The following is a 21270-nucleotide window of genomic DNA, read 5'->3' on the forward strand; positions in this document are numbered from 1 at the left end:
GTTTTTATTCTTTTATCCTCATAATAGTTTTGAGTCAATCAGTGTTGTAAGGACATTCACTGCCCTTATTTACTGTGCTATAATCATTATATACTGTAAATACCTCTTTGTATCATGGGTATGGTAATACATTGATGGGAATTCAATGTTTGTACATAAATGAAAAAGCCTTAAGACTTTATGAGCTGTTATCTGTGCGCCTGCAATAGTACTTCTGGATGATAGCAAGCCATTTATACTCTCCTCTGAGCAGAGCCAAATGTTTAACTAATTTTAAGCTAAAGTAACTTCAGCAGCAGCACTGACTTTGCCAGATTATGACAAGATTTTCACATTATTTTGTTATAAATTAAGTGCTCATGCACAAGGAGTACTGACACAGATACATGGTCGCAGGCTAAGGTCACTTGCATACTACTCTGCACAATTAGACCCAGTCATATGAGCAATGGCTGCAGCAGCCATGGTGTTTGGAAAAAGTACAGATATTGTGCTAGTGCACCCAGTAACCCTAATGGTGCCACGTGCAGTAACAGAAATTTTAAATCAAGCACAAACAAATCACTTCTCAGCAGCCAGACTAAGTAGCACTGCTAACTCCCTGTAGCGTTACACTTAAGTGGTGCACAATGTTGAATCCTGCTGTCTTATTGCAGCAAGTTTCAAAAGATGGGAGAAGTACCTGTATATATCAGGGTTCCCCTAGGGATTTGGGGGATTCCCATCCCAGCTTGAACAGGAAGAAAAAAATGCAAACACAAAATTTTTCTGAATATGATTGTGTAGAACTAATGAGACAAGGATCTTTGGTTTTATCTGACATAGATACACTGCTACCAAATGCAGACATCTTACACTACCACATAGATGGTGTTTCTTATACAGGGTGTGCTGTAACCACACACACAGAAAGAGTGATTCAACAGACTCTACCGAGTCACATGTCAGCACAAGAAGCTGAATTAAATGCCCTGACACTCCCATGCATATATGCAAAAGGACAAAGAGTAAATATTTACACTGATTCAAGTTATGCGTTTGTAATTGTGCATGATTATGGCCAATATAGCATACGAGAAAGTGCATGTGGGGAAAGATGCTATGGTTGTACTCACTAACAGGTTATGGATAGCAGCAGGGTTTGTCCAAGCAGCACAGGTGTTAGTAGCAGGATGCTTAATATGTGCATAGAATAACCCGGGTAAGTCTGTCCTATGGAAAACCACACCCCAGACATAATTTCCCTATAAGAGGATACAGATAGACTTTATACAACTTTCCAAATGCTCAGGCTTTGAGAATGTGCTAGTCTGTGTCGACTTCTTTAGTCACTGGCTGGGGACATGGCTGTATAGAAAAGCAAATGCTAAAGCAGTAGCCATGAAATTTACGAGTGAGGTAATCTGCAGATATGGGGTATCAGAGGTCATTGAAAGTGACAGAGGGACACACTTTACAGGGCAAGGATTCAAGGAACTGTTAAAAGACATGGGAATCATATCTGCCCTTCACATCACTCACAGACCCCAAAGTTCGGGATGTGTGGAGCGCCTTAATGGTACTCTGAAATTGAAAATGCAGAAAATAATGGCTGAAACAGGTCTGCCATTGATCTCATGTTTACCTGCACTCAGTAAGAAACACTCCTAGGAAAGACACTGGTTTAGCACCAAATCAGATACTCTTTGGCACAGCACACAGAACAGGCTGTTACTTACCATAGCTACTACAGCATGTACATGGTGATTTGTTGAACTATGTTGCTTTATTATAGAAACAACTAACTGACATACATGGTCAAGTGATTTCTTCCATTCCAGGCCCTAATTTTGATGCAATTACCCATAAACTGCAACCAGGGGACTGGGTGGTCGTGAAAAAGCACGTCAGGAAGAGTTTTGAACCCAGATATGAGAGTCCTTTCCAGGTCTTATTGATGACTCCCATGGTAGTGGAAGTACAGGGAGATGACACCTGAATACACGCATCCCACTGCAAGATCTTCGGACAAGGGGAGTCTGAGTAAAATGTATTTTACAAGTTTTTTTAAAGGTCCAAGAGAGACCAGGGAGTGGAGTTCATTGATATTAGCAGGAGGAATATTGATTGCACATTATGTTCCTTTGCTGTAGGCTGTAGATGTGTACTAGTCTAGAACGGAAATTTAGGTCTGGAAGAACCAGACTCACGCCAATAGTAATGTAGAGATCATTATACATAATGAGAAAAATTCTAATATGAAAGTTTAACCCAACCAAATAAGAAAAGAGCAACCCATGACTGTAGGGGTTTACACCCAATACAGAAATGTATTTGTGAGTATTGTGGCCCAACACATTATTACATTTACACAAGACAATAGGTTAATATTGGACTACCTGACATTTTAGTCTGGAGGGTACTGCCTGACCCTAAATATATAAATTGAAGCCCAGGGTTGCACCTTTTTAACTAGTGACGCAGATGATCCAGAGAAAATGTTTGATGAACACTTACAAAAAATTAAGACATGAAATATAAATTTTTAAAGGAGCACACTGGAGATGCTTATCTAGAAGGATAGTTTTCATGGCTGTACCTGGCCAATTGGTTCAAGGGTATAGGAGGATGGTTATCAGGTTTTATACATGTTGTACTTCAAGGACTGTTAGTAATCCTGATTATTATATATATATTCTAATAAAACTGATGATGTGGCTTATTAGCAAGTGTATTAAAGCTAAGTGTTTCTCTTCCAGAAAAATTAAAGTTACCACATCTGTCTTAACCGCTGTACAGTACACCCCATCTAATGAGTGTGAACCTTGTGGAACTCTCAGTACTACTGCCAGTTGTGATCAGTGCAGAAACCAAGAACCTTTTCCTTGGAATCCACATGGTCGTTACTGAAGCCTATCCTTATGAAGATATACAGCACAATGGACAATCCCTTCTATTGTGAAATAAGTGACATATAGCACTTGCCGAGCACACTGTGTATTTTCTCCCTCCCTTTCATTTTTTTCTTCCCTAAAAAAATCCATAGTTAAAAGACAAAAAGGAAGCATAAGAGGCCCCAGAGTTTCTCATATTCACTAATATATGTGAAGATCTGACATCAGGACATGTGTTGGGTGCAAGACGGTTGTCGACTCATTGACCATCTATCAGCTAGAAAAGGGATCATGGACTTGTTATCTCCAGCTGAAGAGCTCATAACTGATAATCTGACACTTACAGGTGAACAATCTGATATAGATTCGACAATCTGTTTGCAAATACCCAAATACCCAGCCTTGTTTTATTATTGTGCTTGTTCCCTATTAAAAAGGGCTACAGAGTATGCTGGCACTATATAGATAAATATTATTTAATAAGTAAATAGGTGGCCACATTAGCCAGGCAGATGAAGATAGAAATATAAGTCAAATACATCTTTTTTTTTTTTATCGAATGCAAAACATTGTACAATTCCATGTTTATTTTGGCACAAATGAAAATACCCCTGCAGTTATGGGTTCATAAGAAGACGTAAACATAAACAAGACACATAAGCCTAAAACCAAAATCCTCCATTCCTTAATTAAGAACAGGAAAGTTCATAATAAATATGTAATTTCCTTCAGGATAAGTGCTGCCTTTAACATTAGACAGTAAATGGTTGATTTGATGGATGTGTTTTGCCCTGTGGGTTAAAATATTAAACATACTATTTTACAGCAGGAAGAATTTGTATTGGTCTTTTGGGTTCAAAAAATAAATAAATTAAGGATTTTCCTTTAAGTGTTTTTGTAAGACATTTTGTTGCCTACATTTAATAATGGTGTTTCACTTTTTTCTTTTAGTTATTACATGTTATTTATTGCTATTGCAATCTTTTTTAACTAGTGCTAATCAGCAATATCACCCAGTGGGTGTATATTTAAGTTATATGTATTGAAATAGTGTTTTAATAAAAAAAATTCTTTTTGGTATTTAAACTTATTTGGGACCACCTTTCTTTAAAAAGTTTTGGCATACCCTCTGTGTACCCCATTGTGTATGTACCTGATGAAAGGCAATGTGAGCCTGAAACATTGTGGTTTTCGAATCGTATATCAGTCACAATAAAATAGGATAATTCCCTTCAGCTAATGGTGTGGACACTGACTCTTTTTTTTAATGAGTGCTCCTCAAATTTTGACTGCATCAGAAAGTGAGGTTTCCTTCTCTGCAATGTTGCTTCTGTTTGTTGAGGAAATAGAAAAAGACCTGGTAAGAGGAACAAAGTCACCAGCAAAATCACAGACTGAGTTAATGGTGAGTGCTATGGAGAAGTGGAAACCTTGCTTCTAATGAATAATGCTTTATTGTTACTCCTTTAAGTGCCACATCAGTGTTACATGGCCATTGTGAAACCTGGAGCTATAATTATATATTTTTTATCCTGCAACACAAACTCCATTCACTTATACAAGCCCTGAGGATTCTAAGAAGTGATCCAGGGAAGCTCATCATCATCTTCCTTTATTTATTAGGCACCATAAACAAATGGAGGCATTGAGAGTAGTGGGAAATGAGAGGAATGGACACGTGGATCATGAGGAGTTGTCTTAGGATAGGGTGGGGTACGCAAACATGAGGAGGTGAGTTTTGAGGAAGAGCATGAAGGATTGAAAATTGTGCTCAAGTGTGGTCAGGCAGGGCAGGGTGTTCCAAAGTAGCACAGGTAAAGTCCTGCAGGCGGGAGTGTGAGGTGGTGATAAGAGAGGAGGAGAGGCTATGGTTATTAGCAGAATAGAAATTGCATGTAAGGTAGAATTTTTGCTTAAATTATATTCTGGATTGAATAGGTAGCCAATGGAATGCTTTGCAGAGAGGCACAGTGAAGAGGAACATAGGGATAGGAAGATTAGATGTGATGTTACATTCAGGACAGAGTGCAGGAGGATCAGACACCTCTCAGGCAGGCCAGAAAGGATGAAATTGCAATAATCAAGGCAGGAGAGGACAAGAGTGTGGACATCCAAGAAGAGTAAATGGAGAACCTTGGCAATGTTGTGAAGGTGAAGGTGACAAGATTGAGCAAGGGATAGAATGTGGGATTTGAAATTGAGGGTGGAGTCAATGATGAACCCTAGGCAACATGCATGGATAACAAGGAAGAAGGTCACATTATAAAATTTGAGTCAAATGGAAGGAAGGTACTTGACAATGGATGGTGGAAAGATGACAAGCTCAGTTTTGCATATGATGAGCTTGAAGAAATGTTCAGGCACCCAAGGGGATGCCTTGTAAATACCTGAGGGTTGGTATCTTGTTCATTGAGGGGAAAACACAGATGAGTCACTAAAGGGTTAAGTGGGTAAAAGTAAACAAGAGGTTGGATAGATATTCAGCTACTGAAGTGTTGTTCAATGTTGAAGGAACAGAGCAACATTGTAGTCCAGGAGCGTAGGCAGGTAAGATAACTGGAGAGTTGATGCTGGAGAGTAGAATGAGGTATCTGAAGATACTAGAGGGATAGGCATTGGAGGGTATATCCAATGGGCCAGAACAGAATGGAGGAAGACTGGTACCAGCGACATACTGGAAGTTAGCAGAAGTCTGGCATAGATATATTGTCTATAGTAGCTGGTGGGCCTGGAGAAGTGATAGGTTTGCAGAGGGGAGGATATGTTGGGTTGGTGAAGTGCCTGGATAAACTGGAATATCTGGATAGGAGAAATAGCAAGAGATGATCTAAGCGCGCAAAATTTGTGCCGTGGGGTGTGTAGGTTAATTTTGTTGGAATTTAACCTTTGGAGAGAATTAGGTTATATTTTCACTGTTAAAACCTTTGTTTAGTAATTGTTCAGCAGTGGTTTCTCACAGCCCTTCTCACAGCCCTGTGATAAAATTTTCTTATTGGAGAAAAACTTCTAGTTTCAAAACATGAATTTTTCTTCAAAGCTTAAAAAGAAGATGCGTCAAAAGTTGACAGGAATAACCGTTAAACTTGTTGGGTCTAACAGCCAAACTGAGATGGCACTCAATAGATCCTCCAACCAACATTTTCCCTGATGCAATGACACTCCTGTGCACCATTGCAATAATTTACCACTGTTTTCCCAACCTTTTATATTTGTCAGAAAGTAATTATATTTTAACCAAATGAACCTAAAATATTCATAAACTGTGTGTCCCCTTCAGTGTTGCACCCTGGGCAGTCGCCCCCTATCGCACAGCCCTCGTTACGGCCCTGCAGCTAATTATAGTGCAGGGGACAACTTGCCCATTTTTAGAGGCACCATGCTATCACCTTGCAAATTTGTGAGTGAATGGTATCTTCTGGGGATTGTTGTTTAGCTGTAGTGGTTGCTCTACTTAGTGGAAACTGAACGTCAGAACAAAAGACTCACCAATATGTGTATATGTAAGTGACTTGCTTCTTCCACTTCAGTGAATTGTGAAAGTCAGCATAGGATCAAGCCTTGTTGCTTCTGAAATTGCTACTAAACCATCATGTGTTCATCATGTGCTCATTGTCCTTCCATGCAGGTTCCTTCACCCCCTCTCAATACTGAAGCAAGAGACAATCAGATTTTTTCTTGAAACAGTATATATATTTATGGGACAACCTTAGGTGTCAGATTCTATCTATATCTTATAAACTCTCCCCATCTACAAACATTTTTTTTTAACGTTTTAAGTTTTAGAGCAAGCATTAAATGTATGTAATCCCTTACCTAACACACTAGCAATGCGATGTTTGTGTCTATCTATGGTAACAATCCAACCAATATTGGTAAATAAAAAATATTGCTCAATGAGCTGCCTTTTATTACAAGCACCTAAGGATGTTGACCCTACTGTTCTTTCAAAACTTAGCAGAGTTTTTGATTTTTTAAATTGTGTCTAACAAATTAATAGGAAATGGAATAACATTTTTTAGTCACTGCTTATGTGACTACAATGGTTAGAACCATCATCAATATTCACCCTATATTCCATAACAGACAATGAATATAGTATTTTATATATAGTACATACAACTACTTATAGCTACACAATACAATATCAAAATGCAAATTATCCAGACGTGGAAACAGGATGGTGAAGTAAGTGTACATTTCAGAGCATTCTCCCAATTCCCTCCCTCGCTTTATCATCCCTCTAGATTCACAATACTTTTCTTTGCTTATTGATCTAATCTACTGTCCACCAGGCTCAGTACATCAAGTCCTTGATTATTTCACTGCATGCCTCACACATTGTTCTCTCATCTGAAATACTAAATGTCATAATAGTTGATTTTTTTAACATCTCCACTGATGACCATCTTTCCCCTGCTACAGTACTTCAAATTCCTCTCTTTAACCACCCTACTATGATCTTTCCCAGTAAATAAATTATTTTGCTCTCCTCTATATTTTCTCTCATGTCTAAACCTGTGTACTGTATACTCTACAGGTGCAGATAGATTTACATAAGGCCAAGGAGCCCTTGTCACCCTCATCATCACCCTCCATAAAATTTGCACACCAGACACAATGGTCCTGAGTCATTAAGAAGAGCAAAGCAAAAAAAAGGAGTAAATTTGCACCTTGGCAAAACCATGTTGCATTGGAGAGGGAAGTAAATTTAAAATGTGAGGACAGATTTATAGTTGGGGTAGGGCATGTCCTAGATCAACTTTAAATTTCAGTGTAAATGTAAAGCTATCAAGTAATTGTGTGCAACATGAAAAAGCAGCCAGTATTTTCCGTACTTGCAAAATAATAAACTAATTTGCACTCCTTGCATTGTAGCATGGTTTGTCCAGGATCAACTATACTCTTCTTTTTTTTTCTTTTGCCTTGCTCTCCTTAATGACTGAAGCCAGTACCTCCAAAGATGGTCTTGATCTGCTGAGTTTCTTTGGAGTAAGTCAAGTTCTATTGCAGATTTCATTGATTAAAAATTAACTTACCATTTTTATACCTATACCCCATGATATAATGAATCACTCGATTTTCTTTTAAACTCTACTTCTTTGGGCATAAAGACACCACACTAAGTTGATTTTATCCTACCACTACAAGCTTCAGTATTTCTTCTGCAAGCTCTATCATCTGCCTGCTTTCTCTATTGGTTAGGGTGAACCAGTGCTCAAAGTTGGATACTGTTCTACTTCCTTGCTACACATCTCATTAAAAAAAATCAAAGAGGAAAGTGCAAGAAATGCTAGGGGTGTGGGGGAGTGGGGGAAGTCTTACCAACCTAGTAGTCATTGTGCAGGTAGTCACTTGGGGCCTGATTCATTAAGGATCTTAACTTAAGAAACTTCTTATTTAAGTCTCCTGGACAAAACCATGTTACAATGCAAGGGGTGCAAATTAGTATTCTGTTTTGCACATAAGTTAAATACTGACTGTTTTTTCATGTAGTACACAAATACTTGATAGCTTATTTGTACACTGAAATTTAAAGTTGATATTTGTGTGCTACATAAAAAAACAGTCAGTATTTAACTTATGTGCAAAACAGAATACTAATTTGCACCCCTTGCATTGTAACATGGTTTTGTCCAGGAGACTTAAATAAGAAGTTTCTTAAGTTAAGATCCTTAATGAATCAGGCCCTTAAAGCCTACCAATCTTCTACCTAACCCCGCATCTTCTCCTAACGTTCTACCCTCTCTCCTCCCGGTCCTTCTTCCCATACTTCAACTTCCTCCCATTGTGTCTGTTTCGTTTTACCCACCCTTAGGATGTAAGCTCGTATGAGCAGGGCCTTCCTCCCTCTTGTCTCCACACCTGTTCTTCTACTCCGCCTCTACTGCATTATCCTGCCTGGAGTTTCTGAAGCATTTGTATATTTGTTTATTGTTCTGTACTGTCTCACCCTGTATAGTCTACTGTTCGCTCTGTGTACGGCGTTGTGAAAATCTTCTGGCACCTAACAAATAAATGATTATAATAATAATAATAATAATAATAATAATTAAAGAGAATGTCACCAACACAGATAATGTGGTTTAAAATACTGTATCAAAGAGGCTTATTTTCCACACATCTCATGTATAGGGACAGGTGAGGTGCCGGGAAGTCTGCAGGGGAAGGCTCCATACAGAGTTAATTCCGTAGACAGACAAACTCCTAGCCTGAACACACAGGTGGTCTAATGACGTTATTAGATCAAGGGGAGGAGACTTGTGTATGTAAAACCTTATTTGGACTATTGTGTTTGTGATTGATGCTGATAGAGCTGGCCAGTCAGTAGAGAGCCAGACTATGTTTAGCTTAGCATAAGGGTCACCAGGAGGTGTAAACAAAGTGACATTGTTTACTGGTGTCACCCTTATGAAGTATTGCTCATAATTGAGATGCAAACAATAAAGCACTGTTTAATTTGATGCAAGAAGCTGTCTTTGTCTGATGTCTGCTGGGTGTCAGTGTCAGAACTGCTACAATACATAGATACATATCAGTAGCAGTAAGTTATGACACTTCCCCATAAGCTTTATCACTCACTTATGACTAAAGTATCTCAATATCTCTTGGCTGTCTCATCTGTACTGTCAACCATCTATCTGACATATAATCTATCTAAGACTGAACTCATTGCATTACTACCTTACCACTAAAACGCCATGCATAATATGTCTATCAGTTGGTGTAAGGATCGTTCCTTCTTACTATATTAGTAAAGCATTAATTTACTTCTCATCACAGAAAGTAATCTTAATTTTCCTCAATATAAAGGCCATATTATCTGCAGAACCAAAATTTGTAAGGAAAACTGTTCTTAATGCTTATCACAGCAGCAGTTAAGAGTGGGTCTGCCATTTAAGACTTCTGATGCTGCAGCATATAACTACGAAATATATTTCTAAACAAAGGAGCTAGCTAATCCATGGTTAAATTAAATAAGTAAGTGATGTGGAACCTTAAGGACATACAAAAAGATGCGTTTTGTGTTTGCTCTCCACAGTTTCAACTTAATCAACTTTCGTTAGGGATTCCCTTTTCCTAATCTGAACAAAATAAGAGTCTTTTCTCTCCTGATACATGTGTGAGCCTTTATTGGCCAAAATTACAACTGGGATCTGTGGATGTGACTTGGGCCTGCCTCCTCTGAAGGCATTAATGGACACCAGGTGCAAGCAAATGCATCTGTCCTTGTATCTTGCACCCTACAATACCCACTGAAGCCCCCATTTTCCTCCTAACATTATAATGTTGGTGCTGATAGGAGGTGATTGGGCCTGAAGATATATGATCTATGGAGGGCACCCCCAGCACATTGCTGGCACCAGGCTTTCTCCTTCCTGCTCTGGTCTGTCACCTATACCCTCCAACACCGTTCCCTCCAGCATTTTCAAATACTCTCTTCTGTGATCTTGTAACAGTCCTCCAGAAATCTTACCTGTCTATCATCCCCTGCTCCTTCATATTTATAACACATTCCAGTAACTGATTACATCTACCGAATCAACCCTCAGGTGTCTCCGCTGTGTTGTCTTTCAACAGACAATATACCTATTCTCCAGTTAACTTAATCACACCCAGCCCTCCCGTGTTTCTTCCAGCCTTCCTCTCTTATGTCTCTTCCAGTATATTTTCCACATTTTCTATATATCCTACTGAAATTATTCTTTCCACTCACTCCTTTTCCGCTTCCTACCTAACTACCAATTTTGCATTCCACCCCTTTTTCTTCCTGCCTCACTGCCATCTTGCATTCCGCCCCCTGTTATTCCCATAGAACGTCAGTCTTCTCCTACCTGCTCGCATCCATCAGACATGATGCATAATCTTCCCCCTATTACCTCCTTTCACCTTCCATCCAACCGTTTCCTCCTGTCTCCATTAGAGCTGTGCCCCCACCCCTAGTATCCCTTAGTACTACCTTCCACCTCTGATCAATATTTACCCAACTGTGGTATTATCTCCCCTGTGTCTGCCACACCATACCACCTCATGCCTTGTCCCATGTGTGCAATACTCCTCCCCCAGGTGGACTATCCTGGCTGCAGGCACCATCTCCCCCAACCCTGGGCCAATCTGTATCCTCACAATTTGTCCATGGCCATCCTCCTGCTGCTAGCCTACCCTCTCTCATGCTCCCCATCCCTCCTCTTAGACATCTCTATTTTACCTGCACTCCTTTTTACCTTCACTCTCCTGATACTGTCATCAGCAGAATAAATACCTACTTTTGGCTAAGTCGAAGGGTCACTCCATGCTCTTGCTCCTTGACCTCTCTGATGCTATCAAAATATTTGACTACCCTATACTCCTTGACGCCCTACACTCCCTTGTTTTTTTGGCATCCTTTGGCATTATCCTATCTTGGCTTACCTCCTACTTCTTTAATTGGTCTTTCAGTTTTTCTTCCTCGGGCATTTGCTCCACTCCTCTTCCTCCATCTGTCAGCATCCCTAAAGGCTTTGTTCTTTGCCATTTGCTTTTCTCCCTTAATAACACCTCTCTTTGTTAACTCATTCACTCTTTTGGGCTCCTGTGTCACCTCTATGCCAATGACACTCTAATTTACCTTTCATCCCGTGATCTCTCTCCTTCTCTTCCCTCCCCTACATGTTTGACTTCCTCTCTGCTATTTCTACTTGGATGACTGAATGCTACCTAAAGCTCAACATATCAAAAACTGAGTTAGTCATTTTATCACCATCCATTGTTACATCCCCTCATCCCATGTATCTCAAAGTTGATAATGTGACCCTCACCCTATGCATGATATCTAGGGGTCACCATTGACTCCACCCTCAATTTCACTCATTACATCCAATCCGTTGCACAATCCTGTCACCTTTAACTAGCCAATATTGCCAAGGTTCACAGATTCTACTCCCTGAATGTCACTAAAACCATTGTCCATGCAATTGTGATCTCATATTATTGTAATCATCTCCTCTCTGGCCCCAATTAGAGTTATCTGTCCCCCCCTTCATTCAGTCCTGAATGCAGTAACACATCTAATCTTCCTCTCTCAATGTACCTCTTCCACTGTGCCTCCCTGCAAAGCCCTCCAGTGGCTTCCCTTTCAATTCAAGCTTCTTACATTAACCTATAAAGCACTTTTTAACGCCATCCCCCTCCATCTCTGACCTTGTCAAGAAATTACATGCCCACTCAATTCTGCCTCTGATCTACGTCTTTCCACTTCTCCAATGAACACCGCTTCGTCTGCACTGCTCCCAACAACTTTGGTTCTCCCTGCGCCATCAAACCAGATGAAAACCAAAACTCCAATTTTTAAAACGATCCCTCAAAATTCATCTCTTCACACTTGCCTTCCCCGCCCTATCCTATGACATCTTTCACTTTCAATAGGCACATGAACGCTCTACTCTCTCATTTCAAAATTCTTCCCCTTACCCCAAATGTCCTCTTCTGAGAACAATGCTTATTTTTCACTGCACATCATCCTTTTCTAACTGAGCTTTATTTAAGATTTATTATAAATGTGTGGCTGAACTGAACAATTGTGAGAATACATGTGGCTTGTACATTGTACAAATAAACACTAGAACCTGTAGTATCATTCATTCATTTCACCTTATGTTTCACTGAATATCTTGTTATGCTATTGCATGTTCACAATTCACTCCGGGGTTGTATATGCAGTATGTTGGTGCTTTATAAAAGCAGGATGATGTTGGTAATAATAATAATAATATTATTAATAATAATAATAATAATAATAATAATATTATTTTAATGACACCCATCTTCTCTGACAAAGCAGATTTGCAAACAGAACAGCATGCTGACAGCTACAAATTACGATGAGAGAGCTGCCCGGCTCCTCGTGTCCATGTCAGTTCAAAGAGCGACATAGAGGAATGTGAATTTAAAGTGGCAATGTCAAGACCCCACTACTACACACTTTACTGTGTGTTACATTAAAGTGTGTCTTAGTGGGGTTCTGACATTGCCACTTTAAATTCACATTCCTCTATGTCGCTCTTTGAACTGATGTGAACACGAGGAGCCGGGCAGCTCTCTCATCATAATTTGTAGCTGTCAGTATGCTGTTCTGAACGCAAATCTGCTTTGTCGTTTTACAGGTCATTCTGTATTATAGGCATGTAGTTTTCACAATTATCTGGCTTTTTTTGTAGGTCTCCTCGTGGTCGGTGTAATTATCGTTGGGAAAACCAACCCACCTCTATCATTATGTCTATATCTGTTCAGGATTGCAATTTGTTCCTTTGTTAGTGTTTAAATACAAAATAAAGTTTAGTTGTTCTTGTGGTTCCATGATTTTCTCCTGCATAGTTCAAAAGTAGGTTTGCCCACATGACATTGCATTTAAATGACAAATTCCCATTTGGTAAACCCTTTATAAAAAGGGTTGACCTACATAACCTACTCACCACTTATATTTGATTGGTGAGTGTCCATCAACTGGGAACCTCTCCCCCTGGCCCATGAGACTCCAATATAGAGGGGAATGACATAAAGTGCATCATACATAGAACATGAATGAATATAGTGTCAGTGTCTATTGTAACTTGATACAATAAAAGGTAGTCTGGGTAAAAGGTACAATGGAAGGGTATAAACAGGATATCAAAGAATGGTAAAAATAATCAGATAGCAAATGTTGGATTGCACACAATGGTATGAAGCCATGAAAGGTATGTGAAAATACAGCTCGTTGAGACAGTTTATCTCTTTATTATATTATAGAAAATATTTACCATCACTTCATGCAGTGACTCTGTCCTTACAACACAGTACTGAAAATCTAATTTATTTTTGTAAGACTATAAACAAGGCCAAAGATTTTTGTTTATTTATACAACCAACCGAAGATGGCAATGGGCAATTAAGTCCCACTTCCAATTCTCTGCATCAATCCACTGCTTTAGCCCTTGTCCATAACATTATGTTAAAGTCCTAAAGTGAAATTAACTAAGGAGCGGTATTGTAAATCTGTTTTTGTTTTCACGGTTTCAAAAAAACACAATTTACTAAAAGCCAAATCGCTGGAAAATTGCAGTTTTACAAAATCGCCTTCATGATTTTTAGCATGAATAATAGAATAATAAAAGATACAAACCACAAAAGTTATCAAGCTACAGTTTAGCAAACTGCTGAAAAATCCACTGGAAACATTACAAAAAAAAAGTGGTTGCGACAGACAAGATAGCTCAAACCGCAGGTGGTTTAAGCAATCCTGCCTATAAGCATGTTAAAAAATAAATAAAAAAGTAATGTGTTAAAAAACCCTCCCCACCCGTTATTAATGGCCTGTGCTACTACAAGTTTAGGTCTTCTAATGGGGGGCCTCCAAACAAACATTTAAGCCCCCGCATCTATGGATGCTGGCCCAATGCTAAAAGAAAAAGTTCCCTCCTGGTACCCCTGGCTGGTGTGTACCAGGGACCTAAAATGATCATAGTATATCCATAGATATAATAATAAAAAATTGTGCCCCTGTAGATGTAATATCAAAAGATAGTGCCCCAGTAAATATATTAAAAAGTAGTGTTAATATTGAATCCTTAGTTCAATTCTTAGTAAATCTATCTCCAACTTCAATAGTAACTTTTCTGGAATTTTGAAATGTTAATAAGTCATCTCCAAAAAACCCTATGGCTTTCTCTATAGTTTGGACCCTCCTTTGTGTTGGATAATTTAAATAAGTTTTCCCACAATACACAAACGGGAATGTCATTAAGGTATGAGGCATGAGCTAGTCCTTTTTGTAAAGATTTGATCAAAAGTGGAATTGTCACTTGTCCCTGTTATAAAATTGCACTGCCTAACAAACACCCCACCTGTCCTCTGACACATGCAAATCGTTCTTTATATGTCTCTTTCGGGCAGTTATGCTTCCAGATAGCTTAGCGCCATACAATAGCTAACTATAGCATTGCTATTTCTCCTGCATTAGGGTCACAGTTGAGTCCTGTTAACCTTACAAGGTGTCTGTTCATTTCATTAATAGACGTCATACCTATAACTAGATATGTGGTTATTTGATGAAGCCAGGATTCCCTGCTACATAAATAACGATACATATAACTCATATATTAAAGGACATAGATGACAATGTGAAGAGCCAAAAATGCAAGTCTGGTGGAAAGCACAAACCAATACAAATAATAGAATCAAAAAGTAGTGTTAGTGCAAACACAAATTAATACTGGATTTGTTTCAAATGTGAGTGTATCTCACCTAACAATCAAATAAACATAATTTATTAAGCCGCATTTGCCATGATTATTTCTAGAAATGTGGTGGATGGAGAGTGATTGATGTTTGAAAATAATTTAATCTGATGAAGATACACAGGCAGCTAAATAATTCTGTTGCAACCTCATGCTGTTTTTCAGTGAACTTAAGGCACTGGGAAAAGTATTTCCAATGGTTGCAATTAAAAGTGAGTTTTTCTCATTTATGTCCATCTGTAATGGCATACATGTTAAAAAGCTTATCTTTCTTGGTTATAAGCAGGTAGAATAATACAAACCTTTTAGAGCTTTTACAATATATATTTTTGGCTAAAATTAAGATCTGTTTTATTTTTGTATTCTAATATTTATGTCTCATTTCCTTCAAAAGAAATAACCTTATTTTAAGTGTGGTAACAGATTTAGCAATAAAAAAAATGACAGCTATTATTGGATTCCGTTTGCATTAAAATGTAGACGTGTAGGACAAATCTGTTATCCCTCCAGAGTAGAAAAATAAATTTACCTGCAAAATAATATTGAAATTAAAAGGTCTGTGGTTCTTGTTCTTGTATATGGAGAAAATATTTGTTATTTGTCATAATTATACAATGAATTACTTTGAATTATAAGGAAACTAGACACGAATAATAATAGTGTTAATTAAAATCAAGAAAGAAACCAAGCTGATACACTATTCCCTATTAGGCATGCAAGAAAAGTATGCTAAATATTAACACCCAGGATTAACAAATTATCATATACATATATACATGTGCAGGGGTGGATTTATAGCCATAGCAGTCCATGTGATTGCTATGGCACCCTGAATCATAAGGGAGTAGCTGGAGCCGGACACCCTATAGTCTGTGCTTTTTGCCATTATCTGTCTGTAAATGATCATAGGCTCATGATCATTGCTGTTTCTCTCTGCTAATGGCCAGGCAAGAAACACATTGGGAGATAAGAGGTCTACAGAGACACATATAGGGGAGAAAAAATACAGCGGAGCAGTGAAATAGACACGAGGAAAATATAAGTAACACCACCCTTTCATAGATCTAAAACCTCATTTCAAAATATTTTCCCCACGTCCTCCTAGATCTGCCTCTGACTTGCATCTCATATCTGCTCTGATAACCATCTACACCCGATTACTACCTACAAGACTTCTCCCGTGCAGCTACCAACCCATGGAGCTCCCTACCACTTCTGATCAGACTCTCACTCAGCCTTCATATTTTTTAATGCTCTTTGCTCTGAACCTTTTTACTATCATACTCCCACCTATACTACTTTTAGTGGTACCTCTGCACCTCTATTTCAATCTCCACTCTAAGAGAGAAACACTTTAATCAGGTCTACTCTTATCCCACTAGATTGGAAGCTCTTTCACAAGAAGGACGCTCCCTATACTCTGCTTTCTGATCTGTATCTATTGCATATACATTTTCTTTATGCTTTGTTTTCCCCATTCTCTTACAGCATGTAGCTTCTAACAAATGAACAATAACAAATATATTAATAATTATATATGATTTTTCATTTCCCAATAAAATAATGTCAATATACCTTGATTTTTAGTTACAAGTTGTGCAGGGAGGTGTTGGTTTGGGAGGTGCTATATATGTATGGTAATTTGTGTGTTGTAGCAGTGGAAGGAAGTTTTTATTTGGGGGGGGGTAAAATTTGATGTGGGAAGACTCATTCAACTTTTTCTATGGGGCCCAGTACCTTCTAGTTTTTCCTTTGTACAAGTGTATATTTTACATATTTTTAGAATATTTAGCAAAATATACAAAAATACATCTATCTAGGGGCAGTGAAAGTAGGTTATAATGGTGTTGAAACACCCTGAGGATGGCTTAGCAATATGTAAAGTATTTGTGTATGCCCTGCATAAGAAAAACAAATGCTCTATTAGGCTCTGAATTGTACACAATTGTAGATTTATATTTAATAATATTTAAATTCTCATTACTACAGTTTCTTTAAAGGTATTTTCCACTTGCAATTTCTGTTCATGTCTATAGATGGTAAATACTGTATGCTTATAAATGCTGTAAATCAATATTGAATACACTGTGTATTTAAGTGTTGTAATAAGCTGACTAATGAAAGATATTTGAAACTGTATGTGTTTTTGTTATCTTGTGGCAAATCAGTTTACTTACACTGTAGGTTGCATAAACTTTATATACATTTTATTATTTAATAAAATCATTTTGCTATGTTTTTATCATTGTTATCAGTTTTTTTTGTCTACATTATTATTATTATTATTATTATTATTATTATTATTATTATTTTCAATCTTCCATCTGAAGTTGTGATTTGTTGTCTTGCTCGACCAATGGATTACAAACTATATGACTAACACATTCTAACATCATTTGTATTGCAAAAGCTTAATTTCCTTATGTGACTCTAGGCCTAAAATATGAATGATGTATCCTGAAATACAAACAAGCAATACATCAAAAGCAGAGCAAAACCAAAGCATAAAGGTGCTTAAAATACCATTTGCACTGGGAACAACAAGAGAAATTCCACCATTTCATTTAATATACTCTATTATTTTTGCTAACTGATAAAAAAATAAAATATACATATTTGTAATATTGTACTCCCTAATGTAAAATATAAGGATATTAGAAACCACTGATTGGGACTTGTACTTTTAAACAGGTTACGGAACTTTAAGTTAAATATAGGTTCTAAGACCCTTTTTATTTTACAGTGAGGGATATATTATTACTAAAAATTAGTAAGTTTCAATTTGAAACAAAGCAAATTACTTGTATAGTACTTACCGAACACAAGGATACACTATACATATATTTATGTGTTTTTGTGTGTGTGCATTGCAGATGAAGTTTATTTTTAAAGCTGCTGCAATAAACATGATGTGTCATAATATACAGCTATAGGCTATATATGTTAATGCACAGTAACGTCTAAATGCTTTTGCTTGTTTTGATTATTCTGTATGGATGTGGCACCACCAACTTTATTGATCAATTAAAAAATATACACAAGGGAAAATAGTTTTTGCTTCTGTATTTTTCAAAATCTGAAACTCAGTTTTATATATGAAAATGGCACTTGTTTCTACAGTAAAAGTGAACAACTTGCTGAGTTCCAGGTATGAATTTATTGTGTTTTCTTGTGGTTAAGCTTCCGGTTGTTTTGTAAATAAAACAGTTTTTGACATTAGGAAACTAAGTTGTTCTTTCAGACTCCTTTTCTCCATAGAGTTCCGCTAACATTTTAAACTCTGGTCCCCAGTCATCAAGATAAGTATAATCCTGGTCAGAAGGGGTTCCTAATGAATCTAGAGAGCTGATAGATCCTTCTTCAGATCTTTCACCTTCATAAGCATATGTTTGTAAGGAGTCATAGGGGGGAACACTTGGATCACGGTCTGCCTCAGCCAACTTTTTGTTGAGAAATTCCTGAACATTGATGGTTTCAATAGAAGACTGATCTTGGTGTTTTGGTGTACACATTACTTCTGGTCGTACATCTCTTCTGTATTTTAAATCCTCAGCAGCCGATGGGTTTCGAAGTGCTGAGATGTCAAAAGCCTCAGTGTCTTCTTCTCCACCACCTTCATCATCATAGGTTACAACATTTTCACGAATGTCTTCCTCAGAAATTATAAGAGGTTCTTTTTTCCCTCTTCTAAGTGTGATAAAAAGAACTACAATCGCTGCAAATAAAAATAAAGACATTTTACAAGAATGGTTGAATTATAAACGACAAACAAAAAGTATATAATGTTGGGGCATCATTTTCTTTATTTGTGCCCCTAAGCCACCACTTCTATGCTATCACCCAGCTTCTCCACTCCCTGTCCTGTTACAGCCAAAGCTGTACATGGTTTCAGCCTATACTGCCAAAAACGAAAAATATATTTATATGCAGCAATTTACATAAACTGTGAAAGAGAAGATGTGATTTTTATATAGTATATTACATATAATATTTTAAACAGTACAATACAGTATGTTCTCTTTGTCATTAATGCAGATAAAATGTCTGATATTGTTATATCCAGTCCAGTAGTATGGATTACTGCATGCACAAGGACTTGTCTGCCAGTTTACCAAGACTGTTCACTTTCATTGAATGCAGTCTAAAAAATACTGATCTGCTCATTTGATTAATTAAACACATTAATTTATTGAAATCGTATCTGCTAGAAAAGCATATGCTGATACATTCAACCTGTTCTGTCATGGTTAACAATAACTTTGCATATACAATTATATTTATCTCCCTCGTGTTTAGTTTTACATTCCTTTTACATTGCTGATTGTTTTAGGCAATTTTGCTTTTTTATTTCCAAACTTTAAATCACATCTTTATGTACTTTAGTCCATATCTAATTTTTAATTATTTAACTATAACAAACATTTAAATCACTTAACAATGGGATTTGTTTGGACAAATCAACTCTGCTTAATTGTTTGAGAAACATTGATGCAGTGGGGGGTGGAAATATAGAGAGCTAAGTTGCCTGGTAAAGGGGGTATGGTGTAGCACAATAATGTGGCCTGGGGTAACACAAAATGTAAGTTAAGTCTAGGCCTCATATTTATATGAATACGCTATAATTGAGAAATATTATTATATTTTCTGTTAGAAGTCTATATTATAGGAACTCACATGAATAAGTAAATGTACATTGCTAAAGATATAATAATAAAAGCAAATTATATTTTTCTCCAGGTGTTACCTAACTTTGTATACTTTGTATATAGTATATATATATATATAAACATCCATTCACTAGTTTGTGTTGGATCTTATAAATGAAACCATAGCAGTTTTGTCATAAATACTTGCTCGCTTATCTGAAAATGTGACATGTAAAGGGATAGTAGCTTCTGTCAAACTGTAACAAATTATAGTAACCACTCTGTATATGCCCAGAGAATTTGAAGTTGTCCATTATTAACTGATGCAAGTATTTACAAGAAAAGGCTAGCTAATCAGCGATTTTTCTTTCTTTTTTAGGCATATTAATGTACATTATCGTAATGACTTCCATAATCTTTAGGTCTAATGTCATGTAATAATGAAAACCCTCAGTGTTTTCAGCAAACTCAGCTCAGCAATTTTTTTTTCTTAAGGACAGACTAGCACACTAATGAGCATTTTTTTTTACAGTTTAGAAGGAATTAGTGCTGATTACCGGCAGTGATTTGACATTAAAATAAAGCTAAAATCATACATCTATTCACAATCTTAATTTTTGCATTTTCTATATTAATATTCATTTTATTATATTTGATTAAATCAGTGTGATTAGTATCAGCATTGCCCAGATGTTGCAAGCTTAATTAAGAAATGTGCAACCTTTGCTTTATTCAGGTTTGTACATTTTGACCATATGGTGCTGAGTTTATTTTCCAAGTAAATTCATCTTCAAATTTAATAATATTTACAAAAATTTGGATGTACTTATTTCAGTTAATACTCACCAAGTAGAATGACAACACAAAGCAGAATTGCGATTAAAGCTCCAGTACTAAGTCCAGCAGATGAGAGGAAAGCTTCAGCATGGCACGATCGTACTCGGCCATCTCTTTCACATGAGCATACTCTAATAGTGAGGGTGCTTGTGCTGCTCAAAGATGGGCTTCCACCATCGGCAACAACAATGGGAAGGTAATAAAGATCTTGAGACGTCCTACTAAACCTTCTGCGCCGTGTTAAAATACTGGCTGTGTTATCTAGTCATAAAAATACATTCAAATTTAGATTGAATAAATTATTATTTGCTTAGTAAAAACCTATACTTGATGACTTATAGAACTTTAGCATATGCATTAATATAATAAACAATTATTCATTTGTAGTAAATTTTCACACAGAACAGGCAGAAGTTTAACTGATTTTGCATTTACAGAGTGTGACAGGTTTTCACTTCTGGTATGCTTTCTGATATTACAATAAATAGTAATAATAATAATTATTATTAATAATAATAATAATAATAATAATAATAATACTAATACTAATAATTGTCGTCATCATCATCATCCTTATAAAAAGAAAAACATTTTTATGTAATGCAACAGAAAGTGACCTGTTCTGGCCCCATAGTCTTAAATGTTTAAATATAATTTTTAAGG

At 37.0% G+C, this 21270-nt stretch overlaps 1 protein-coding gene across 2 annotated transcripts in view; it reads right to left on the reverse strand.

Moving 5' to 3' along the window:
• Positions 1-18172: 18172 nt before the first annotated feature.
• The window catches only part of CDH18 (cadherin 18), a 465964-nt gene continuing 462866 nt past the window's right edge, over positions 18173-21270 (reverse strand). For both annotated transcript variants that reach the window (XM_075212928.1, XM_075212927.1), the window contains exons 11-12: positions 20617-20868; positions 18173-18839 (exon numbers count right to left, since the gene is read on the reverse strand). In XM_075212928.1, coding sequence (XP_075069029.1) covers positions 18349-18839; positions 20617-20868 — 743 coding nt within the window. In that variant the 3' untranslated portion in view covers positions 18173-18348. The remainder of the gene's footprint in view (positions 18840-20616; positions 20869-21270) is intronic.

Source organism: Mixophyes fleayi, chromosome 5 (genome assembly GCF_038048845.1).
Source record: "Mixophyes fleayi isolate aMixFle1 chromosome 5, aMixFle1.hap1, whole genome shotgun sequence".
NCBI classification, from domain to species: domain Eukaryota; kingdom Metazoa; phylum Chordata; class Amphibia; order Anura; family Limnodynastidae; genus Mixophyes; species Mixophyes fleayi.